The 26,671-nt window shown below is 41.1% G+C and overlaps 1 protein-coding gene across 2 annotated transcripts in view; it reads right to left on the bottom strand.

Moving 5' to 3' along the window:
• Positions 1 to 26,671, bottom strand: part of LOC139918919 (glutamate receptor ionotropic, delta-1-like) — a 590,452-nt gene that overhangs the window by 89,500 nt on the left and 474,281 nt on the right. For both annotated transcript variants that reach the window (XM_078290849.1, XM_078290848.1), the window contains exon 5: positions 7,415 to 7,468. In XM_078290849.1, coding sequence (XP_078146975.1) covers positions 7,415 to 7,468 — 54 coding nt within the window. The remainder of the gene's footprint in view (positions 1 to 7,414; positions 7,469 to 26,671) is intronic.

The following is a 26,671-nucleotide window of genomic DNA, read 5'->3' on the forward strand; positions in this document are numbered from 1 at the left end:
TGGGGTGAGATCATTTCATTTCATTCCAATGCAACTTGTTTCACAACTCTTCTCAATTGAAGTGACATTATTCCAAGATATCGCCACTTGTTTGAATCAAATCGTAGATATTGTGTATGTTTCGTGAGATCTGAGAAACACAGGATGTTGTGACTGAATACAAATGAGCTGATTTGTTGAAGACGGACAGTTTCTTGCGGCTCAACCTCTGGGCCGAGGACACGGCGCTGCTGCAGGGACTCCAGACAAATCAATCAATATTCAGACAATTTGCCGGTACTTATCAGCTGCAAAACGGAGGCAGAAGAGGAGCTGAAATGGAAATGATATCACGGGAGAAATAAGGAATCGCAATGACCGGCGACTAGGCGCAGGCATACTTAGACAGCGGCGTGATGCAGAGAGAGCGGATGGGAGGTGAGCGGAGGATCATGGGAATCATCAGAAGAAGCAGGTAAGAGGTTTGGAGAGCGGCTTTTATCTGAGAAACTGTAATGACTCCATAGTTCCTGGAACAAGTCTGCATGTTGATGGGGAAGGGAAGGACACTCGGATGGGATATTGCATACGGTTTATTCAGAGGCGATAAGGCCGCCTGCTCCTAGTTCAGATGATAGAGGAAAATGGCTTATTGAGGCAGTTATAAAAAAACCTGAAAGACGAAGAGATCCTGTCGAAATCTGTTTTATCCGACATGATCTCATAAAAGTTGTGAAATGAGCACGAATTCTGAAAAGCAGATTTACGTTCTGTGGACACGAATTATGTGAAAATAACGTTCCTCCAACTGGAATCTGTGTCAAAAACATGAACTGGACATTTTCAGCTAAAGGTGGACTAACAGGTTAAGTTTACAGCCTTTTCTCATATTTTTTTTTAATGTTATTTGATATTTTGTTGATATGTTATATGATATTTTTTAGAGTTTGTGCTTAAAATAAATGATTCCACGGGTGATGGTTTTAGATGGTAAAAAACAGCTCAAATTCAATGTATAGCAGAATCGCAAAAATGACCAAAAGGGTTACAATGAAAAACTATTCAGTTCAATTATTCACGTCTTTCCTAAGGTTTAGGACAGTACAATCTATATTTGTATTAATATTTATATTCATACTGTTATTGATTTGTTTGTGTATTTAACACTGACAGAAAGCAGTTTTTTTAGGTGGTAAACAAAGGCCAAATTCAATGTATAACAGAATTTCAAAAATAACCTGAGGCTATAAGATTTAATGATTTAATAACCTAAGATTTAATGATTCATGTGTTGTTCCTATGGTGTAGGATATGAACAATTCTCTCAAAGACAAAAAACAACCAAAATATATAAATAATATGAATACTTCTATTGATTTGACAGAGAGCAGTTCGGTCAGAGTTAGCAAACTGCACATTTTCATCTATAGTCCCTGGACAGATGCAAGGGATATACAGATAAGTTTAAATAGAAATACACACTATAATATACTATACAGTACAAGACTATACGCATTTAAACCACTGGCTGTGTGTCTATACGTAATTTATGGAGTGTACAGGTGTAGTGTTATTCAATCATATTTCAGGTAAACTTTCAGGTAAGTCAGGTAAACACAGTTTGGAGTTCATTCTTTATCAGCGTGATCTTAATCTTAATCTGCTGTGGCGGGATGGAGAGAGCACAAGGCTGTGATAGATCTAGCTGCCAATATAGAAGAATGGAAGAAGAATGGAAGAAGAATGGAAGAAGAATAGAAGAGTGGAATGAGCTATGTGGGACTTTACATTTGCATTTTAAAAGGAGAATACTGGTGTTATTGTTATAGCCCATTTACTATAGATTCGATTTTTTTTTAAAACATTTACTCATTTTTTGTCATTTTTAAAATACAATACAAGCTTGAAATGAACTGCTGACCCCGCTAACAAAGACACCCCAAATAAAAAGGCTTGGATCTGACAGTCTGTAAGGCGACATGTTTCTGAGGGATTATTTTTATTATATTATTTCCTGGTGGAAAGGTCTCTGAAATGTGCGCACTGATAAACACTCAACTCAGCACAATGAAATGATAAAATTCTGGCTTCATGTTTCCTGTGATGGATTCTCTCGGAAATTATTAGATTATTGGATTTGTATTATGTTATGGGCTTTATTACATTTAATTTTATTACATTATGGTCACTTCATACAGTCTCATTGGTTACCAGTCTCACTTTGACAGATCTTTCTCCTGCTGAAGGTCACATGACCCACAATGACAAGTGAAGAGGCAGGTAGCAAGTTCACTAGTTAACAAGTTTACTAGTTTAACAAGTTCACTAGTTTAACAAGTTCAGTAGTTTAACAAGTTCACTAGTCTAGCAAGTTTACTAGTTTAACAAGTTCACTAGTCTAGCAAGTTTACTAGTTTAGCAAGTTTACTTTAACAAGTTTACTAGTCTAACAAGTTTACTAGTTTAACACGTTTACTAGTTTAGCAAGTTTACTTTAACAAGTTTACTAGTCTAACAAGTTTACTAGTTTAGCAAGTTTACTAGTCTAACAAGTTTACTAGTTTAACAAGTTTACTAGTTTAGCAAGTTTACTTTAACAAGTTTACTAGTCTAACAAGTTTACTAGTTTAGCAAGTTTACTAGTCTAACAAGTTTACTAGTTTAACAAGTTTACTAGTTTAGCAAGTTTACTAGTTTAGCAAGTTTACTTTAACAAGTTTACTAGTCTAACAAGTTTACTAGTTTAGCAAGTTTACTAGTCTAACAAGTTTACTAGTTTAACAAGTTTACTAGTTTAGCAAGTTTACTTTAACAAGTTTACTAGTCTAACAAGTTTACTAGTTTAGCAAGTTTACTTTAACAAGTTTACTAGTCTAACAAGTTTACTAGTTTAGCAACTTTACTTTAACAAGTTTACTAGTCTAACAAGTTTACTAGTTTAGCAACTTTACTTTAACAAGTTTACTAGTCTAACAAGTTTACTAGTTTAGCAACTTTACTAGTTTAGCAAGTTTACTAGTCTAACAAGTTTACTAGTTTAACAAGTTTACTAGTTTAGCAAGTTTACTAGTTTAGCAACTTTACTTTAACAAGTTTACTAGTCTAACAAGTTTACTAGTTCAACAAGTTTACTAGTTCAACAAGTTTACTAGTTTAACAAGTTTACTGATTTAACAAGTTTACTCGCTTGCTTCATCGATTCTGCCATTACGAGAATGTTTTTTCAGGATTGTTTTCGCTTTTAAACAGCGAGGGAGGAGACAAGCTAGTTTAAAAAAAAAATGAAAAGCTGCTGAACGGAGCGGGAGGAGCTTCTTCAGGAGCGGAGTCTGACGACAAGCTTTAGAAAAGAGGAGAAAACAGCAACACAGCTGCTGCTGTGTGGATGTTGCTTTATATCATTATGAAATCTCCACACAGCACACAGCAGGTTCAGGTTAGAAGGTCTGATATCACTTATTGCAGATTTAACACATTTCTAAGCTCATTTCACAGATTGTCGTGTGACCAGGCTGGTGTGCTGCCTTGCTCATGGACACTTCACTGACATCACGGTCTGTCTAACCGCTAGGCGTCACTGCCGCCCACTGCGTCTCCGCCTCTCCTTTCCCTCCCATCTCTCTGTCACCTTTCATCCACTGCTCCCCCCCCCCCCCCCCTGGCCTTCCCCCTCTGCTTAATTAGCATCCTCATCTGCAGCTCGCCAGCCTCACCTCTCTCTCATTACCGTCGCAGTTCTTGCTTCTGTTCTCTCCTTTCTCTCTCCTCTCTCTGTTTGTTCCCCCCATTCTCTCTTCTTTCCTCAGTCTCTCTCCTCTCTCTCCAGGTCTTTTAATTGGTGTCAGTAGCGTCGTCTTTGACATAAAAGGCCATGGCTGTTTGTGTTGCCGGCAGACAGAGGGTGAAAAGGACAGAGTGTCTGAAGTCTGTTGACAAGACGTCTGACTTCACACTGTACTGCACTCTACCTCTGTATCTGTCTGAGCAGAGACACACCAGGCGCTACACTCTTAAATGTTTCAATAAAACACCAGAAAAAGGTGCTTTAGCTTTGTTCCACAGCAGAACGCTTTATGTGCCAGAAACAACCCTTTTCTCTATGGCAACCTCTTCAAGTGATTCTACACAGAACCTGTCAGACAGCCTTGAAGCATGCATTAAAAAGCTCAAAATCAGCAGTATTAGAAGAACTTTTGAACAACCACACTATCCTTTTTCTTTGTATTATAGGTGCTACATGTATTATTTTCATCAATAAATCATTACCACATTAATTTTGAGACTTTAGTATAATCACTGTAAACACACCAGAGCATCAGTGTCAGCCTCTATCAGCCTCTACTCTGCATCCTCCATAGTTTCTCCACCTGGTGGATCTGGAGGGAAATCTGCTGGATCGCTTTACGGCACAAAACAGGAAGAGGTTCTTCTTCTGTTCTTCCAGAGCAAACGGAGCTAAAGCTGAAAGAGTTTCTGGCAGCAGATGGTGGAAGGAGGGAAAGGAAGATGGAGAAATCACTTCCGACATGTTGATCCTCTTCAGGGAGGGGGAGCGGGGGGGCAGGAAGCAACGGGGCTGATGGGAAATGTAGTGTGGAGAAACACGAGAGCTAACAATACTACTGGAGTGAGATAGAGGAGAACAATCATCTCCAACATTTGTTTACTGTAATTATACAAAGGTGTCACAAACTGATGTTTAAAAATGCAGCTTTAACATATCAGAGGGATTTTTGACTCATTACGGATCTATACAGAACCACAACCTTAACCAAAGAACCCTTGAAGAACGCTCTTTTTTTTTGCATTTACACGCTAACGTAGCTGAACATTAGATGGAGGAAGGGAGGAAGAAATGGTAGGTGGGAGAAGGAGGCAGAAGAAAGGAACAAGGGAAGGAAGGAGGGAGGGAAGGAAACTGCTCCAGCTGTCTCTGACTTTACACCACACTGTCATCCAGACTCCACACGGCTTCTGTGTCTGTCTGAGCGTAACGACACACTCGACACGACACGCTAACATCGCTAAATCCTTAAAGGAGGCAGGCTGGGTGGGTGGGAAGAGGAGAGGGAGCAAGGTGAAAGGAAGGAGGAGGAGGAAGAAAGGGAAGGAGAAGGTGGGAAGACAGGATGGAGGAAGGAAGACGGGAGGGAAGAAAGTAAGGAGGACCTGGAGGATGACAAGCTGTCTGACTCGACTCCCATCCCACCTGGGATTACACTCCGTCCTGCTCCTGTCTGAAGAACACTGTGAGCTCCTCTGGACTTTAGCAGGAGGGAGGAGGAGAAGAAGAAAGAGGGAGGAAGGAGGAGAAGAAGAGAGGATGGGGATAATATCTAACTCTAATCTGTAAAGTTGAAAAGCAAAATGTGCGTGTGTGCGATGCAACTTGCAAACTTGCAATATATTTTGTAGTTGTAAACAGCTCTTTGCAACTGTGTGAAATACATTTTGCAGAAGAATGCATTTTAATCAATATTTGCTTTTGTGATCATTGAATTATTATTTGTTTTATGTATTTTACTTTGTCATGTATCCTTTCCTCTTACTATTATTACTTTTCTTTTATTCCTGTGAAGCACTTTGTAACACTGTTTTGATAAGTGCTATATAAAGTTATTCTTATTATTATTATGATTAATAAACACATGTGCAGCCATTTTGGCAGTATCTTCCCACAGAAGATCACGCTACAAATTGTCGTATTTGTATTATAATGTGCAACTTTGTAACATGACTTCAAACTTTTGACTTCAAACCTTCACACACACACACATTTTGCTTTTCAACTTTACAGATTTACAGAAGTACAACTAGATCTGGCAGAGTTTTATTCCCACATGTATGAGGAGGGCAGGGAGGAGGAGGAGGAGGAGGAGGGAGGTAATGGAGCTGAATCATTTTGGATGATTTACACACTTTGATGATGGAGGCACCTTCACTGGCTACAATATAAAGACGTCACACTGGCAGCAGCGCTCAAGTTTGATGTGGAAGAGGCACAACCACACATTAATCAAAACGAAATGAGCGAGTATTTGATCATAAACACAGTTCAGCGTGCCAAAAAAAGCCCAAACAGACACCGGCGAACGAGCGGCTCGGGGGATTCTGAGCGCCGTTTCTCTCTTTCGGTTAATTAAAAAACACTGAGTAATTAGTTAAATGATGACTTTCAAAGCAAAGCCCTTTTTCTGGATCAGGAGGTTGCACCCAGCTGGGAGGTAAAAAAAAAAAACAACCGCCTGGCGTAGCGAACGAGCGCTGACAGGTGTTGGTATTCATACTTCACCGGATGACAGATCCTCCTTATCTCCCCCTGAATTATGCTGTTAAGGCTTTTGTCAGCTCCGTTAATTGGCTGCAAAGATACTTGGATATTGATACTGGAGCGGCGTGAGGATTTTCAAAAACCCCCAAAACAAACGCAACCACTTGGCAAGAGCCGTCATGACAACTGGCGTTCGGCTACGGGAGCCTGCAGAGACATTTTGCTCTGTAGAAGTCAGTATTTTGGCAGTCGTTTTTTTTTTGAGTTACCCCAACCGGAGCGTGGTGGAGGGTGCTGTCACCTCCTCTTTCACCCTCGCTCATTTCAATTTCAACACCCAGTATGGAAAGTTGCCCACGCTGTCGCATCCCCAACCGGCGCCGGTGGAGAAGCGGGGTGTCACGGGAAAAAGGGCCGCCGCTGGAGAGAGGCGGCACAAAAGGCTTTCAGCTGGTTTTTTTATAGAACAACGTTTTTATCTGAGCTCACACAAAACAAGCTGCTCTTGAACTCGTCTGGCTGTTTCGCAGCTGTAAACAATGTCACTGTGCAGCCTTTGCCCTCCGCTGCCCTTCATAATCTTTTGGTGTAATTACCGCAGTAATTGGTTTTGAGCACCGCCGTTTCCTCTGCTACTTTGACCTCCGATGGCACCAAATAACGGCACCGAGAGTCTCAGTCCTCTAACAATAGAACTGCAACTCCAACTACAGGAAACCACCCCGAAACACAAGGGATTATGGGTAGAAGGAGACGGAAAAGCCTAGCAGAACAAAATGAAGTCTGGACTGATGCTCATATTCAGCTACTTCTTCATGTGTTCTTAACTGGTGTGAACACCACAGAAGAAGAGACAGACAAGTCCATTATGTTAGATAAAGTTACAGTCTAGTCTCTAACCTGCAGGATGACAGGTCAAAACTCTGTCCAATAAAGGAGCTACTTGTGAGTCATGTGACTTTTGTTTACAAGTCCTTGTTGGCTTGTGATTGGTCAGTTTGAACCTAAACGGACCAAACACAAAAATGCAACAAAGTCAACTTTTCCACCATATTTTGGACCAAAGAAAACCAACTGTAAGTGTGTCACATGGACTGGATGTTGTGTTAGAGTGTGTGTGTGTGTGTGTGTGTGTGTGTGTGTGTGTGTGTGTGTGTGTCCTACCTCGTTCACGAACACCCAGTGACTGTCTTTGGAGGCCAGGTTTGTTTCCACCGCCTGCAGAGAAAGAGAGAGAGAGAGAGAGACAGACAGAGAGAGGGAGGGAGGGAGGGAGAGAGAGAGAGAAAGAAAGAGAGAGAAACAGAGAGACAGACAGAGAGAGAGGGAGGGAGAGAGAGAGAGAAAGAGACAGAGAGAGAGAGAGAGACAGAGAGCGAGAGAGAGAGACAGACAGAGAGAGAGAGAAAGAGAGACAAAGAGAGAGGGAGGGAGGGAGAGAGAGAAAGAGAGAGACAGAGAGAGAGAGAGAGAGAGAGAGAGAGAGAGAGAGAGAGAGAGAGAGAGAGAGAGAGAGAGAGTTTTATAACATGTCTTTGGACCACATGAAGCTAATTTCACCACACACACCGGTTCTCAAAAAGAACATGAAGCATTTCGGAGCTCTTCATTTCAAAAGCAAGTTCAACAATAAGGTCTCGCCGAGCGGAGGAGAAGCCGGTGAGAGCGGCTGCTTTGTCTCCTCCTTGTTCTGCTCGTGTCGTCTTTGTCTCCCGGCGCGTTTGGCAGCGGCGTCTGAAAAGTTCACCTCCCCCCCCCCAAAACAACCGAGCCCGCTGTTTCCTCGCTGCCAAAATGTCGAGCAACAAAGGCTCTTCAAGCGAGAGAGAGAGAGAGAGAGAGAGGAGAGCGAGTGGCTTACACTTATCAAAGCACTCGGCGCTCGCTTGGTCCTCCGCCACTGAGCGATAATCCGAATAACATGAATTCTCTGGCTCGCCTCCTCCGGCTGCAGGAGGCCGCAGATAAAAGCCAACCGTGCGGCTGATAGCGGACCGCAGCTTCCCTTCCAGTCAGTAGGTGCAGCGGCTTAACCCACCTTAAAGGATTTCATAAGTATAGCTTTCAGTGGAGAGTTTTAGTGTCCCGTGATCCAAATGCTGTTTTTTAGAGGCTTTTCCAAAGTGTAAAACATAATAAGGCCAAGCAACGGTGGAAACCTCAGTTTGATTGGTGTGGATTTCCTCCCACTTCCCACGGAATAATAACGCAAAAAAGAAAGATTTCTGTTTCTGTATCTCACAGGATGAGGCTGACAAATCTTGAAAAATGCAGATCTGTGACTCACAATACAGGTTTTGTATTGGTGAGACACAACAGTGGATATACTGTACATTTACACATGTGAATTTTACATGTCTGATTGTCTTCAAACGATCACAAGTGTCAATTTTGACTCCATAACAAAGCTTTAATATTAAAAACCAACAGGTTTCGGTTGCAATATTCTTCGTTGGTGTCTATGCATTGGTTCTTAATGTTAAAGCTCCCATATTAAACCAAACTGTTTTTCCTTGCTCTTCCATATATAATTTTATCATTGTATCTAATAGCTGAGAAAATGTGAAATCTGAAACTCCTCCTGTTTTGCCATAGTTTCCTTATTTAAAAATCACGTGTTTCTACAAGCCGTTTTGATTGGCAGTCCTTCGTGACATCACTCCTGGCTGACAGGGTGAAGGCCCCTCCCACTCAACCGGTCAGTCGTCAGCTGGCCAATCAGAGCAGAGGCTCATTAACGTAAAAAATCAAAAACAGCCTGTTCTTTACAGTAGAGACGCTGAGAGGCTGGAACACTATAAAAGCTGGAGTTTGGTGTTTTTTTTGCTTCACAAGCGTTTTTTTTTTTAAGACCACAGGGAACTTTGTTAAATTGCTTAAAAAAAAAAAAAGAGAGAGAGAGTACCATATGGGACCTTTAATGCTTTGTCAATTGTTCTCCAAAAGTCACTGAACTCTTAATTCCAGAGGCTTTATCACCCCGACAAGAAGAAAAGTCTGGGGGAAACACTGATACACACATCTGTGACTGTGTATGTATGTGTGTGTGTGTATGTTCTTATAGGTGTGTGTGTACGTGTGCGCTCTTTGATGTGTGAAAGAATGTGTGTGTGTGTTTGTCTATCTGTGTATGTGTGAGTGTGTGTGCATGTTCTTATAGGTGTGTGTGTACGTGTGCGCTGTGCAGATATGTATGTTTCTTTGATGTGTGAAAGAATGTGTGTGTGTGTGTGTGTGTCTATCTGTGTGTGTGTGTGCACAGTGTGTATGCCCACAGTGTCAGTTTATGGATCTGTAGGCGTTTTGCCTTCTGGACTTCTGTAATTATTTGTCTCCCGCTCAGTTCCATGTAAAACAGCAACAGCAGCAGAAAGCAACAACTTTCACTTATTGTCTAACAAACTGAATTCTCTGAAAGGAAAAAACAAACAAACTGGATTTACAGTGATAATAAGATGACAGAGAGGAGAGAACAGGCTGAACATCTGGTGTGGAGCTTCAGCGAACACACACACACACACACACACACACACAGGCTGAAAATATACTCAAGCTACAAGGGAAAAAACAACACACACTTGCACAACACACTCGTATATATACACACACACACACACAAAATGCAGTCATGAATGTACACATACCTTTACATAAATAATAGTTTCAATCACACACACACACGCATACATACACACACACACACACACAGGCTGAAAATACACTCAAGCTACAAGGGAAAACACAACACACACTTGCACACACACACAAAATGTAGTCATGAATGCACAAATACCTTTACACAAATACTAGTTTCAATCACACACACACACACACACACACACACACACACACACACACACTGCAGCTCCGCGGATCACATCTTTTGCTCCTCGGGGCTCGGTGGCTCCTCCTGCCAGATGTTCTCAAACAGGTCCTCGTTTGCCTCCCAGAGCACCAAGCCCCATCACACATGTTTCCTACCCAGCATGCCGCGGGTGAACGCTTCAGCGCTCGTCTCTCGGGGGACGCTCGGCCTTTTTCTGCCCTTCCGAAGAGTTGGAATATGCAAATGTTTCTTTCTCTCTTGCGTCGCCTAGTTAGAATAAATCTGTTCCACGTCCATATGTGTGTGTGTGTGTGTTCTCGTTAAAGCTGACCGGGAATCTCTGGGCCGGCCTTGGGGAGATGGACTTTGACGTGTTTTGTTATTACTATATGCAAATAGCGACTATAATAGCCTTGACTCTGTTTCGTTTGTTATTTTGTGATGAAGCGTTGAACACCGGAGAAGGTGAATTACGAGAAAAAGTGCAAACAAGTCCATCGTGCTCATCTGAAGGTTTACAGGACCTGGTCGGCTTGTGATTGGACGGTGTGAACTACAACAAACAGAGTGAGAGAACTTTTCCACTCCGGTTCAGACCGAAGAAAACAAACCGGAGGTGTGATCGCACCCTTCATGCATGTGTGAGATACAGAGATACTGCAGGTAACACTTTCTTTTGGATCGACCAGCGTTGATGCTCAGCTATCAGGTGACAGGAAGTAGATGTTGTACTAGCAGAGGTGTCGCTCGGCTATTTGCTGCATGTCTACCGCAAGGGACCAGGTTTGGAAATGTTTCTTTGAACCACATTAATGATGCTAATTTATCCCTTTTTTTTTAAATACTTTCTGGTTGATGATGAAGCATATAGAACCTCTCATGGATGTCTTTTTGTCCTCTATGTTTAAGTTTTTATTGGTAAAATAAAATCTTCAGTTTCAGTCACATTACCATCAAGCTGTGTGAGTATCAAAGGCTTTGTCTGGCTTACCAACTACCAAAAATGTCAAAAGTCCTAACAGATTATATAATCCAAACCCTAACCTGACCCTGTTTCTAACATTAACCCCAGCCCTAAACCTGAATGGATAGAAGTCATTCCCATTCAAATCAGCGTTCCCGGACGGACGGAGCGGCGGCCATCTTGCTGTGACCCGTCGGACTAGCTTCTGTATAAAGCGACTCACAGCAAGTCACTGAGCTGAGAGGTTTTACAGCAAGAACCAAAGCAGCTTCTCTGTCTCCTTGCTGCCATGGATTGCTAACATGCTAATGTTGACTAGAAGAGCTAGAGAGAGAAGTACAGTCTGTGATGAAGCTACGTTAGCCTCGTCGCTAACGTTAGCTTCCAGTTGAGTTCTGACAGTTTGCTAACAGACTCATCTGCTCAGTTCTCACAGTGGGACAGACTTTACAGCCTTAATGTCCAGACTTGTGTTGTCACCATGGCAACTAACACTTCCACAATCACCATTTTATGCTGCACTAGTCGAATTACCGTGACAAACAGTGAAAGAACTGTTCTATCCATTCAAGTTCTGTGGATTAACACTATCGGACGTCGGATTATCCAAATGTGTAAGAGAGATAAAGAAGAGTGTGTGAGTGTGTGTGTGTGTGTGTGTGTGTGTGTGTGTGTGGAGCATGTCATCAGCGATCAGGTTAACCTGCGGTAAAGGCCACAGTCCAGCAGTCGTAACACTCCACATGACATCTCCTACTGAGTTATTACACCTGTCACTGTAACCTTTACCGGGCCCAGAAGGACTAGGTATTACACACACACACACACACACACACACACACACACACACACACTCACTCCCTTTCATCCCTTCATCTCTCCTGTCTCCTCTTCCTCGCTTTTTACCGACAGTGTTTTACACAATACGCTGTTTAATATTTCTTATTTGTTTTATTTATAAGTGACATTATTCTAATTCATGTCTGGCATTTTGTTGCCTGCCTCATTATTTATGATTGTTCTGTAAAGCACTTTGTAACTCTGTTTTGAAGAAAGTAAACAAACAGGTATTATTATAGTTGATGTCCTCCTTTCTATATTAATCTGCATTTAATATCTGTAAACACACACACACACACACACACAAGTCCCATATTAATGGTGTCTGATGTCAGCAGGATTGCACGGTGTTTCCCATCACAGGGAATCAACATTTCAGACTTTTTTTACAGCTGTAATTTCAACTAATATCACAACATGCAACATTCTGGTCTCTCTCCTGCTCCTGTGGTGGAGAAACTGGTCTCTCTCCTCTTCTACGATGGATTTCTCCCTGTATGATTGTTGAACGTCTCTCGGTGCAAAATGGCGGCTCTAGAAAGAAGCCCTCGCTCTTTGATTCTGAGGGACTGACACCAAAACCTGACGTTTACCGCTGATGCCTCAGACAGCTGAGTCGGCAGAACGCTCTCTGGATGCGGGCGGCTCGCTCTCTCTGTCTGGACCGAGCTTCATGACTCAGACGGCGGGCAGGAATATGAGTGTGTCAGATGTGTGTGTGTGTGTGTGGATGTGACTGCAGATCACAGACCGACTGACACTATCAGGTTGGCAGGTAAATCAGAAAGATAACTAACTTTCTGTGTAAAGGCCACAGCATCCGGAGAACAGGCTTATTATTAATGATGGGACGATACATCGAAATTCAATATATCGCGATACGAAAATGTGACAATCCGTATGTTGTGTCAGGAACATGAATGGTGATATCAGCTCCATGTTATTCTGCTGTCAGGAACATGAATGGTGATATCAGCTCCATGTTATTCTGCTGTCAGGAACATGAATGGTGATATCAGTTCCATGTTATTCTGCTGTCAGGAACATGAATGGTGATATCAGCTCCATGTTATTCTGCTGTAGTAATCACTAATGAGACTCTTGACCATCACAGTTTCACAAGCTCTCCATCCAAATTATATTATTGTCACTTTGTAACGACATTTTTAAATTGTTGTTTACATTCTAGCAGCCAATGGCATCGCTAGAAAGATTTGAGTCTCAGAAATAAACAGAATTCTGCACAGTCAGACTTTGTTGTCACTGAATTTGCATTGAATTGATCACATGGTATCCTGGTTGTATTGATCCTGAACCTCAGATCGCGTATCCAATCGTATCGTGAGATAAACAGATCGTCTCATCACTACATACTATAGTTTCAATTTTTATTTAAATTTCAGTTTAGTTTTAGTTTTCAGTGTGGGTTTGGTCGTTTTAGTTTCCTTTTCTTTTTCTTTTACTAAATCATCTGTATGCAGGTATAACAGGTGTTATTTTATTATTATTTATTTCTAATTTTTTATTATTATCTTTACTTATCTATGTTATCTTTCTTTCTTTCCTTTTAAAATGTCATTTTATGAGTGGATTGTTGTGATTATTATCCTTACCTATTTCATCTCTTTCTTTTCCTTTCTTTTATCTGTCATTTAAATGGACAAATTATGTATTTTTTGTGTTTTATGTGTAGCACAATGAATTTGCATATGTGTATGAAATGTGCTATGTAAATAAACTTTGTCTTTTATTTTTATTATTTCACAAATGTGTAGTTTTAGTTTAGTTTTTATTTCGTTTTTAAGTTAGTTGAAGACTTTTTGCCGTTCTCTTAGCCTCCAAAATCCATCGTCCTCGTGTTAAAACAAATAAGTCTAACATTTTACAGCAATATATTAATCAAACCCATAGAGGCTGGTTACAGATGGGTGGAGCATTACGAAATACATTCACTCAGGCTCTGTATTTTTCTCATACAACTCCAGTATCTGTCATTTATCAAACGCACGCAGTTCCAAGTTTCTGTTATGAAGAACATGGTGAGAATGAGTGAAAGTAGAAGATTGGCAGGTTAATTAAAGAAGCTGCTCGGTAGCCAAAGGTCAGGATGATGTGACACTGACATGCCGTCCCTGAAAGCTGTTACATCATTGGCAGCTGCACTATTTATATCTTTCTCTGTACGTTGAAAAAGATTATATAAAAAAATCTAATGAAACTGTCTGCAAGCCCCAGAGATCCAGTAGAGTCCACCAGAGAAAAAGCATATTTCCAACTTTCAAACTTTATGCACAAATGCCATGTTCTCTCTTAAATGTATTGCTATGTATATACAGTATGTACTGCAAGTGGTTCATTGGCCATGGGAATCTTTTTCGATGCCACATAGAAAGCCCAGAGGACAACATGCCACCAAAAAGTTGCAAAAAAGATTCTGTAAAACAGCAAAATGTCCAAAAAATATGGCTCTATGCAACTCTAATAGTGCCAAATCTCTATGTTTTATAAAGGACAAAAAAGTTGCAAAAGATTTGAATACCAAAAAAGGTATAAGAAATGTTGTATATAGTACCAAAAAGTTATGTATAAGGTTCTGTAGAGCACCAAAAAGATGCAAAAAAGCTTTTTATAGCAGGAAAAAATGTACTGAAAATGACTTTACATAATAGCAAAAACATTCACCTCCATATGATGCGCTGCCAGAAGTGTGACCAAGTCAACTTTGAGTCCCAAGTCAGTCTCAAGTCTTGAGGCACAAGTCTCAAGTCTAAATGTAGATTACCAAGTCAAGTCCATGTCATTAATGTCAAGTCTCAAGTCTAAATGTAGAACAGCAAGTCAAGTCAGAACAAATCAAGAGTCCAGTATCAATTTAATATCTTAAAGAAAACTAAATATCTAGGACTTTTCAATGCAATATGGTTTTAATAGGATAAAAACTTGGTAAGAGCATCATGAGTTTGATTTCTATAATCAGTTTCAACTTCAATAAATTCAATCATTCCATACAAATTCAGAAAACAGAATTTAAATTCAGTCGTCCGCTGGAACAAATCTCATCACTTTCAATCTAAGTCATTTACACAAACACAAGATCTCAAGTCAAGACTTTAGAAACCTTTTCAAGTCATCAAAGTACAAGTCAGAGTCAAGTCCCAAGTCACCAGAACCCAAGTCAAGTCAAGTCTCAAGTCTTCTCCTCATGCATCAAGTCAAGGCTCAAGCAATTAAAGCTGTGACTCGAGTCCAAGTCATGTGACTCGAGTCCCCTCCTCCACATATCAGCAGTGCAGCAGCGGTCCGGTTCAGGGGGATTAGTCAGTTATCCGGTCTGTGTAATGTTCCACCTCCTCGCTCTCTGGGCCTAATAACCCCGACAGCAGCCACTAGCAGGCCGGAGCGGGAACGTTACACCGGGGACCGGCTGCTTTTAACACCGTGTTAATGGAACAGACCGGGATCAAACCCACGAGAGGAACGCTCACAGGGGAACGCGCCCCTCCCGACCCCGAGGAACGCTGCGGAAAATCAGCTGTCCCATGTGTTGTTTCAGCTCAGTCGATATGTGTGACTCTCTCTCTCTTTCTGTTTCTGAATTTCTCTGTTTCTCTTTCCTTCACTCGCTCTCTAAAGCCGGGAACCAGAAAACCAAAAGCTGATTATCAAATCCAAGTTGTCAAAAATCACCAAAATCATAGGAACCTGTGTGACATCTCATGTTAAACAGCATGCTACTGAGATGTCCATCTGCTATTGGCTGATCTTTGGTGCCAGGTGATGTCACATTCTATAGAGTACAGCAAGTGGTGACATCACCTGGCACCAAAGATCAGCCAATAGCAGATGGACATTTCAGTAGCATGCTTTTCACCATTAGATGTCACACAGGTTTTTATGATTTTGGTGATTTTTGATGATTTTTTTGCAGCTCTAGTCTTAATATTTTTGGTAGAGTTGTGATTGTTTATATATATGTATAATGACAGGAGTTCAGAACACATATTTTGTATATGTTACAAGTACCTATTGTGTAATACAAACAATAAATCATAAATTCTTTTTCAAATTACATATATATTACATATATTTTTTGACACATTCTATTTTAGTTAGTTTTAAAAATAGACAAGATAATTTGAGTTTCAGTTTTAGTTTTTTCACAAAGTCTCATTTTTATTTCAGTTTATAACAATGTTTTTTGACACTGACTTTTCAGCTGAGTTTCAGTTCTGGTTTATGATAATAACCTGGTTGAGACCGAAGAAAACTGCCTGGATCGAACCTGAAGCCTGAGACAGGAGCAGGATGAACTGCCCACTCCTCTGAAACCAATACACATGAATAAAACACACATGCTTCAATTATTCTCGACAGGCGCCGGTAATTGAAAAACGTTCGCGGTCAGCGACTGCTTTTCCACTTCACACAGCTGAACGATCAATATGCCGTCTGCCTTATCGATAGGTTACTGATCAATAGCTGAATAACAATCGCCCTGAAAGGAAAAGGTCAGGAACTGCTGGAAGTGTCAAGAATCCTCGCTGCGGTTTCAAAACCTCAACCATCAAACCTTCTGCAGGTCAGCAGATTGTCTTTCTCTCTGGATTATATCTTCTGAATTCAATAAGAAATGTGTGAAATTTGTATTCGGGGCTGCAGAGAAAAAATGCCATGGTCCCACTTGTGGTGTTTTGCCCTTTAAAACTCTTTATTAGCAACCATAAAACATTAGATTCCCACCTAGGAGATTTACAATCTCTAGCCCACACTTAACTGAAGTTACTGAAGAAAAACGACAATTAATGTATTATTGTGAATAAAGACTAGAGTCTACTATGTTGATTTATTGTCACAACCTGGGAGTATTAAAGTTTATACTAATTTTGAAACTGCACCATATGCTGTTTGGCCACATAATGACATATTTTTTGTCAAATTTTCTGGTCAAATATAACCCATCTCACCCATACAGAAGAGTATTAGGGCCATTGTAGTTGAATTTTTTTTTTTTAAACTTTTTAACAATGCTATTCCTATGATTTTGGCTGCTTTCCCTCCAGATACCTTAAGTTACATATTCTGAATCTTAGAGGAACCTCTGATGAACTCTTAGTGAACACTTTTCTAGCTCCTAGCAGCTACAGCATGGGTGTACGGAAGAGGATTAGCGTCATTGTAGGTGCTTTTTTTTTTTTTTTTTACCACAGCTGGGTGGAGAGGGGGTAATATTCAGAGAAAAAATTCAGAAATTTGAGAAAAAACTCAGAATTTCTGAGATTTAAGTCAGAAAATTGCGAGAAAAAAACTCTAATTTGCGAATTTCTATTTTTTTTTCTCTCACAAATTTCTGCGTTTTTTCTCAGAATATGACCCCCCCTCCCCCCAGCTGCGGTCAAAAAAAAAAAAAAAAAAATCACCTACAATGACCCTAATACTCTTCCGTACACCCATGCTGAAAAGTGTTCACTTAAAACTAAGAGTTCATCAGATTCAGAAGGAGCGAATATGTAACTTAGGGTATCTGGAGGGAAAAACATCCTTCAACTGCAGCCAAAATCATAGGAATAGCATTGTTGAAAACCTCATGAATAGAATATATCAAATGATCTGTGTGTGTGCAGATGTGAGAGTGTGTGTGTGTGTGTGTGTGTGTGTGTGTGGGCGGGCGAGTTGTAAGGCTTCCTCTGAGGAACCGACAGAACATATAGCTCCTCCAAGCCGTTTTCTCTCACTCCGTTTTTGATCTTTGCATCAAATCAGTGTGTTGAGACTGGCGAACGCAGTAAATCGTGAGAAAGAGTGTGTGAGTGTGTGTGTGAGTGTGTGTGTGAGTGTGTGAGGAAAATGACTTGTGGCTGTGTACGCTTTGAAGGCGATGAACTCTTTAATGTGGTGGGAGGGGGAAGCGGGGTCATACAAACATGATGTGAAATGTAGGGAGATAAATTCATTCATTCATTTTCCTTTCAGCATGAATAGAAAAAGACATTCTCATTTAATTTGAAATATTCCCATTTATCTTGTGTGACGGACGAATCAGGCGCTGTGCACATTTTATCCCTCATTATTCACAGCAGTGCATCTGAAACTACTGATATTATACTGATTTACTGATATTAAACTGATATTATACTGATTTATATTAAACTGATATAGTGATTTCAGTGTTATTTGGTGATGTAACTCCCTCTTCCTAGATGACGGGACTGGGGCTTGTGGGGAAATTTACTGTTCTGTTTTTATTATTATTATTATTTTCTTATTCCTTCACAACAAATCAACAAGTTGGGAGATAATACAAATATTACCGTTACCAGTGACTAATAGCAGTAAATGAACGTTTTCCACCATCTGTGTCAAATTCCTGATTTTTAGCCTCTAAAATAAACTCTCTATCTACTGTATATCTCTGTTGGCTGCTTGTGAAAATTCAAAACATACTTATACAGCATGTTTTGCATCAGAAATGACTTGAATACCCATATACACCTGGACATTTTTTATCCAAAGTGCCTAATAATACTGTGAATGCATTTTCATTTTGTGTGGCCAATAATACACAAGTAAAAATACACTTTTTTTTTTTTTACTATTTTCCACATTTTAGAATAACAGTAAAGACATCAAAACTATGAAATAACACAAAAGTTATTATGCAGCGACCAAAAAAGTGTTAAACAAATCAAAACTATCTTATATTTTAGATTCTTTGCCTTGATGGAAAGGCAAAGGCTTTGGAAAGAAATCCATACATAGGATCAACTTCACTATTTATATTTGTCTAAGAAACTCATTTCAAGCATTTAAGCAGAAGCCTTTAGATCAAAATGGCTTTAAGAGAATGAGAAACAGAGTAGATTCAGTCAGATGGGTCCAGACTTTTGACTGGTAGCGTAAAATAATTAAAATTTTAAGAAAACAGGGAATTGAAGCCATAACTCTTCCATTCTGAATGACGGTGGATTTGAATGTGAACTCTGTCACACTGAGCACACGAACACCAGCATCCTATTGAGACCGAACACATAAGATTGTTTTTTCAGTGATGCGGCGGCTCTGGCTGCTCAGAGCCGGCGTGGGCTTTAAACAGTTTTACGAGCCGGTAAACAAACCCTGTAGAAAGAAATGAATTCGACCGGCTCCACCGGCACGCAATGAAATTTAACCAATTTCAGCGGACCCCGTTAAGTTTCGTGTGATGTAGGCATGGAAACCGGGGCCGCAGAGTGCTTCTCCCTGCCTCTTCCTCTGCTGGAACTGTGCCTATCGCGTACAACAGTTGGTTTGAAGCCTACTGTACACCGCTGAGAGAGAAATGCTATTTGGATTTGTGCAGAAAAAACACAGTCTGCTGAATAGAGATGACAGCGACGGCTCCGCGCTGCCGGCGGGGAACGCAAGGCTCGTTCAGATATGAGATTTTAAAGATAGGATGAACTTTGTAGACACTCGAGTGGAAATTGGGTCATTGCAAAGAATGGGATATAGATAAAAAAAAATGCAGTAAATAAAAACAGCTTGCAGATCCAACATGGAGCGTCTTCATCATGCCAATATAGAGTTCCTATTGGTGAGAAAGAATCCTCCCTGTGATTGGTTATTGATACATTTACAGATTTACAGACATTACAGACATTTGCACTTTAAAGAGATTTAGAAATTTACAGTCTGCTGCAAAGAGCATACAGTATATGCAGGGGTGTGCAAATGTTATTAGCCACTTTATGAAATAAAATTCATGTTGAGTGCACTTTGAATAAATGTTCTGCCTGCGTACATGACATCACATCTGAGTGCAGCAGTCTGGCCTTCGTACAAACTGAGAGATTTCATTCAGCGCTGTAAAACTGCGTGGAATCACAAGTGGAAACAGCGATTTGTAAAGACGAGTCCATGACCGATCCTCTGATTCGGTCGTATCTCTCCTCTCCTCTCGTTTGTGTCTTTGCTTCTCATCCTGAATAGTTTTTTGCTCTAAAGCTGGTGACACACTACACGACTCGCAGCCTGATTATAGCGATTCGGCGATAACGACTGATTCTCAACATCGGGCCGAGTCCACGCTGGTTTTGGGTGAAACACTAATCTCTTGCCTCCGGATGCAGTCGTGACCATCACGGTTATTTCAAACAGAAGAAAAACAACAGAGAGTGCTACAAAAACGGTGCAAAGTGTCATAAAATCTTCAAAAGAATGTACTCTTTGGTTTGGAGTATATAACTGAAGGAAACAAAAGTCCAAGGCACTCTCATGTTGAGTGTTGAAGTGTTTGTCCCTAGACTAGCTCATACAATAAAGGCTTTTTAAAGTTTTTCAGAGAAGAGTGCCTTGGACTTTTGTTTCATTCAGTTATTTCAAATATGTTTGACTTCTAAGACTCAAATCTGGTCTTAATGTACTGCTGTACTGTGAGCTGGTCAACGACTAAAATCCAAACAACCGGCAACAGCCAATTAGAGATCAGCATGAGAGAAGAAAAGCAAAATTTCTTTGTTTCGTTTCTGTGAGATTTCACGAGTTTGTGTGGTGTTAGAACTTGAGTAGTGTGTGTTCCCTAAATCCAACTGGTCATCAAGTGTGTGTTCCCTAAATCCAACTGGTCGTCAAGTGTGTGTTCCCTAAATCCAACTGGTCGTCAAGTGTGTGTTCCCTAAATCCAACTGGTCGTCAAGTGTGTGTTCCCTAAATCCAACTGGTCAAGTGTGTGTTCCCTAAATCCAACTGGTCAAGTGTGTGTTCCCTAAATCCAATTGGTCGTCAAGTGTGTGTTCCCTAAATCCAACTGGTCGTCAAGTGTGTGTTCCCTAAATCCAACTAGTCATCAAGTGTGTGTTCCCTAAATCCAACTGGTAATCAAGTGTGTGTTCCCTAAATCCAACTGGTCGTCAAGTGTGTGTTCCCTAAATCCAACTGGTCAAGTGTGTGTTCCCTAAATCCAACTAGTCGTCAAGTGTGTGTTTCCTAAATCCAACTGGTCAAGTGTGTGTTCCCTAAATCCAACTGGTCATCAAGTGTGTGTTCCCTAAATCCAACTGGTCAAGTGTGTGTTCCCTAAATCCAACTGGTCATCAAGTGTGTGTTCCCTAAATCCAACTGGTCAAGTGTGTGTTCCCTAAATCCAACTGGTCGTCAAGTGTGTGTTCCCTAAATCCAACTGGTCATCAAGTGTGTGTTCCCTAAATCCAACTGGTCAAGTGTGTGTTCCCTAAATCCAACTAGTCGTCAAGTGTGTGTTCCCTAAATCCAACTGGTCAAGTGTGTGTTCCCTAAATCCAACTGGTTGTCAAGTGTGTGTTCCCTAAATCCAACTGGTCAAGTGTGTGTTCCCTAAATCCAACTAGTCGTCAAGTGTGTGTTCCCTAAATCCAACTGGTCATCAAGTGTGTGTTCCCTAAATCCAACTGGTCAAGTGTGTGTTCCCTAAATCCAACTGGTCATCAAGTGTGTGTTCCCTAAATCCAACTGTTCAAGTGTGTGTTCCCTAATCCAACTGTTTGTCAAGTGTGTGTTCCCTAAATCCAACTGTTCATCAAGTGTGTGTTCCCTAATCCAACTGTTTGTCGATTGTGTTCCCCAAATCCCCCAAAGTGTGTGCATGTCTATGACAAAAAAATCTGCGAAAGCCAGTCGTTAAGTGTGTGATGTCTTTTCACCATCTGTAAAGTGAGATTTATGTAAGCTCACTTTCTTTATCTCACCTGTACAAATTTGTTTTTGTTCTACTTCTTTCTGCCTTTTAACACCATTTTATTGTTTCATGTCTGTGCAGCATAAACTTAATTATATCAAGTTGCAGTTTGGCGGAGGTTTGAGGAATGAGAAAGACTTCAAAGATCTCAGGAGGATTCACGAGGCGTCGGGGTTGAGGTGAAGGAAACATCTTAGAGACGCAAAATAAAGTCTATTCAGTCAGACGTTACTGCAAGAAAACAAAAACTAAAGGAAATGTCATTAAATCCTGTGGTTTAACTGGTGTAAACAAAACAAACCCGCAGATCAGTCTGGATGGTTTGGCAGCTATTGCTATGAAGGTTTTATAGTATATGAGCAACTTAGTGTGCTGATGCAGCGATGAAGATCCTCCCACTGAACACACTGCAAGCTACAGCGAATTACAGCTTCACTAATGTTTGAAAAATGTATATTTTGTTCAGTTTTCAGCCATCAGAAGACGCCGAGAACGATCTGCCAACCAAACACTGAGAGAGAATCACTTTGACGTTTAGCCGATGGTCTTTGAGGCCAATCTTGAAGTTTTGTGCAACAACACTAAACTTTAAAAACCACTGAGAGGTCGTGTGGATCTATGATTGCATGCCAAAACAATACAAATAAAGGTTGGAGTCAAAAACCAAAGACAGAGTGCAAAACGCTTGAAACCCTGCAGAAAACTGGAAGAAAAGCCTGGTAACACTTTACTAAAAGTGCATTGTGATGTATTACAAGCAGATTAATAACCATTGGAAGCAGAGATACACTTTGTGCACGAGATAATCAATTATAAGAAAAACAATCTGCACTTTATGTCTTTTATATCTTATAATTGGTTATTTCCGATGCTCAAGATCGTGTCTCCGAAGTTGAGCGTGTTGTCTTTGTTCTGGCACAACATAATCAAACATTAGAAACTTACATTCAGTTTATTATCATTATCTATACAGCTGCCCCAACAAGTTTATTGACTCCCTGCTTCACATTCACACAGAACAACCAGTCTTCTGTCTGAGGTCGGGGGTTAAAGGATAAGGCCGGTGTTTTTTAATCCATCTCTTACCGTCAACAAATCCTATGAAAATAACAACATCAACAATGCGTTTGCTCTACTCCCGTTACTTTCTGACTTCCCACGTACCGTTTTTAGCCGTCAACCCGGAAGTCATTGGCTCCAATTGGAAGCTAAAAACCTTTAAATACAGCTCACAAAGACATTGTTTACATTTTAAAAATCGCTAACTGTTACCATGAAAAGTCAGACTGTTGTAGTTATTACCAAATCAAATTCAAATGGGAACAAATTCTTCATTACGCCGGGGACTATTTTCTGTGCTACGGAACTACTTTCCCGAGATGGAAAGCGTGTTTACGGTCGGCTTATTAAGTCGTTTGAGGAAAAAGTCGTCCGGCCCGGTGCATCGTGATGATGAAATATGCTGCAGAGCAGCAGCATGGCTCTGTGACGGGTTTTAATAGTTTTTTAATACAATGCAGTTCTATGGCTGCTGGGACATGAGGCTGCACTGGGCACCGGCTACATGGACGAGACTTGTTGGCAAAACAAATTCATTGTTGATTTTGTTATTTTCATAGGATTTGTTGACGGTAAGAAATGCATTAAAAAACAGCAGCCTGACCCTTTAATGCCTTGCTCAGCGGCTCCTCTGCAGTTTCCCAGCTGGTCTGGCAACCTTCAAGTCACAAGCCCACTTCTCCAACTTCTAGCCTACTGCTGTCCCATAAGTATTATCTCCAATCCCCTCGTTTATTTGCACAGTGTCTGATTATAATAATTCTCATGCTCTCACAATGTGCTTATAATGCTCTTAACTTATGCGTATCTCTTCAAGTAAAGCACTGAAAAATGAAAAAGCTTTGTGTTTATTCAGAATTATGTACAAAACATTAAGATTAAGGATGTGGCTTATTCTTGCAGCGGGGGAAAAAAAACAACAACTCAAGAATCACTCATCGCCTCTTCATCAGACTGACTGCCAGCAGCTTTGTGATTCCTCTGAGCGACTCGCTCGTCTGTCACGGCGCCGCGCGGCTCTGCAGGGCGTAAACATGAGGAAGATGGCCGCCGGAGAACCAGGAAGTGGCGTGACCTTTCAGAGACGGGCGCCATGACAGAGGAAGGCAGCCGCACGGCTCAGCGCTCATCTGACCAAACCCTGCTGCTGTTTGGGCTATAGATAGACAACGCACACACACACACACACACACACACACACACACACACACACACACACCCTAACACATTTTAATGCCTCCACTATCACTTTAACTCTCTTTCACACCTGGTCTTCCTCTTTCTTACCCTCTCTCTCTCTCACACACACTCTCTCTCTCTCTCTCTCTCTCTCTCTCTCTCTCTCACACACACACACACACTCTCTCTCTCTCTCTCTCTCTCTCTCTCTCTCTCTCTCTTTCACACACACACACTCTCACACACTCTTTCTCTCTCATTCTCACCTCCTCTCTCATACTCTCTCTTTCTCTCTCTCTCTCTCTCTCACTCTATCCCTCTCTCTCTCTCTCACACACACACACACTCTCTTTCTCTCTCATTCTCACCCCCTCTCTCATACTCTCTCTCTCTCTCTCTCTCCCTGCCTTCCTCTGTCTCACTAATTGTCTCACTAATAATGAGATAATTTCTCATTATATCAGGAAAACAAAATGCATTATCAACATAACGAGACTTAATTAAATAACTCGATATTCTGAGAAAAGAAAGAAAATGAACTTGTTACTGCAGGAAAACAACATAAAAATATGTATGAATGTGTCCTCAGTGGGCTTCCGTAGTACAGTCTGTGTATTAAAGCTTTCCTGAAAGTGCAATAGATGTTTTTGTTCGTTTTGGTGGTTACAGAGTTTACCTCCTTTTTAGTTTTTATTCCCTGGCTATGAGAGAAGACTTGTACTTCAATACTGGTGTCTCTCTCTCTCTCTCTCTCTCTCTCTCTCTCTCTCTCTCTCCAACTATCCTTCTTACTTTTTGACATGACTGGTTGGCCCTCAGGCTTTCCCTAGTGACTCTCCACCCTCCTCTCTCTCTTTCTCTCTCTTTCCGTCTATTGTCCGCGGCTGTCACTCACCCCTCCATCCTATTATCTCTCCTCACGCCGGAGGAAGGAGAGAGCGGGAGAGAGAGAGCGACAGAAGAGGAGGATGGAGATTGAAGAGGGACTGAAGTACCAGGTTTTAAAGAGCAGGTGAAGGCGGCCCGCTGCATGGTGATGAGGTGTGGAGAGAGCGTGGGCGCTTCATTACATCGTGTGTGTGTGTGTGTGTGTGTGTGTGTGTGTGTGTGTGTGTGTGTGTGGTGTGTGTGTGGGTGGGTGTGTGAGAGGCAGAGGTAGAGAAAGAAGACTGTTTGTGTTTGTGAGAGACAGAGTGAACAAGGTTGTATATATGTCACAAAGCTCTGTGTGTATGTGCAGGGGCTTTTGTGTGTGTAGGTGTGTGTGTGTGTGTGTGTGTGTAGGTGTGCGTGTGTGTGCGTGTGTGTGTGTGTGTGTGTGTGTGTGTGTGTGCGTGTGTGTGTGTGTGTGTGTGTGTGTGTGTGTGTGTGTAATCGACAAGGCTAGATGTCCTCTATCTCTCACCATTACATTTCATTGTGGAAAGATAAAGAATAAAGAATTTGACCGTGGTTTTATTCAGTTTTATTCAGATTTTATCAGTTTAAAGTCTTGCTACTGCTGTTAATAGTACTACTACTACAACTAATACTGTTACTACTACTGCTACTACTGCCACTACTACTACTGCAACTACTACTACTACTACTACTACTGCTGCTGCTGCAACTACTACTGCCGCCACTACTACTACTGCAACTACTACTACTGCTACTACTACTACTACTACTGCTACTACTGCCGCCACTACTACTACTGCCACTACTACTACTACTACTACTACTACTACTGCTACTACTGCTGCTGCTGCAACTACTACTGCCGCCACTACTACTACTGCAACTACTACTACTGCTACTACTGCAACTACTACTACTACTACTACTACTACTACTGCTACTACTGCCACTACTACTACTACTACTACTACTACTGCAACTACTACTACTGCAACTACTACTACTGCTACTACTACTGCTACTACTGCTGCTACTACTGCCGCCACTACTACTACTGCAACTACTACTACTGCTACTACTACTGCTACTACTGCCGCCACTACTACTACTGCAACTACTACTACTGCTACTACTGCAACTACTACTACTGCAACTGCTAATTCTACTTCTACTGCCACTACTACTACTACTACTACTACTACTACTACTTCTACTGCCACTACTACTACTGCAACTACTTGGCTACTGCTACTACTACTGCTACTACAACTGCTGCAACTACTACTACTGCTGCTGCAACTACTACTACTACTACTACCACTACTACTTCTACTGCCACTACTACTACTGCAACTACTAGGCTGCTGCTACTACTGCTGCTGCAACTACTACTACTGCTACTGCAACTACTAGGCTACTACTACTACTGCTGCTGCAACTACTACTACTGCTACTACTACTGCTACCCTACTACTACTACTACTGCCACTACTACTACTGCAACTACTAGGCTGCTGCTACTACAACTGCTGCAACTACTACTGCTACTGCTACTACTGGTACTGTATTACTACTATTTCTGCTGCTGCTTTTACAACCACTACTACTGCTACTACTATTGCTACTTCTACTATTAGTTTTACTTTTGGCCCATATACTACTACTGCTACTATTACTACAGTACCTCTACTACTACTACTGCTGATATTACAGACGTGCAACAGCAAACAGAATAACATCAGCAGCTTGTGAACACACACGTTCTTTCAGAGAGTCTAGTCGACATCAACAGAAGCGCAAACGAAGACTGATCAACCTGAATAATAATGTTAGAGATTTTGGCCGGGTTTAAATATAAACCTCTACTGCAGGCATGCAAGGACACACACACACACACACACACACATACACACACACACACACACACACACACACACAGTCTCACTCTCACTGCTCACAGCGCAT

This window comes from Centroberyx gerrardi, chromosome 20, assembly GCF_048128805.1.
Source record: "Centroberyx gerrardi isolate f3 chromosome 20, fCenGer3.hap1.cur.20231027, whole genome shotgun sequence".
Taxonomy (NCBI): domain Eukaryota; kingdom Metazoa; phylum Chordata; class Actinopteri; order Beryciformes; family Berycidae; genus Centroberyx; species Centroberyx gerrardi.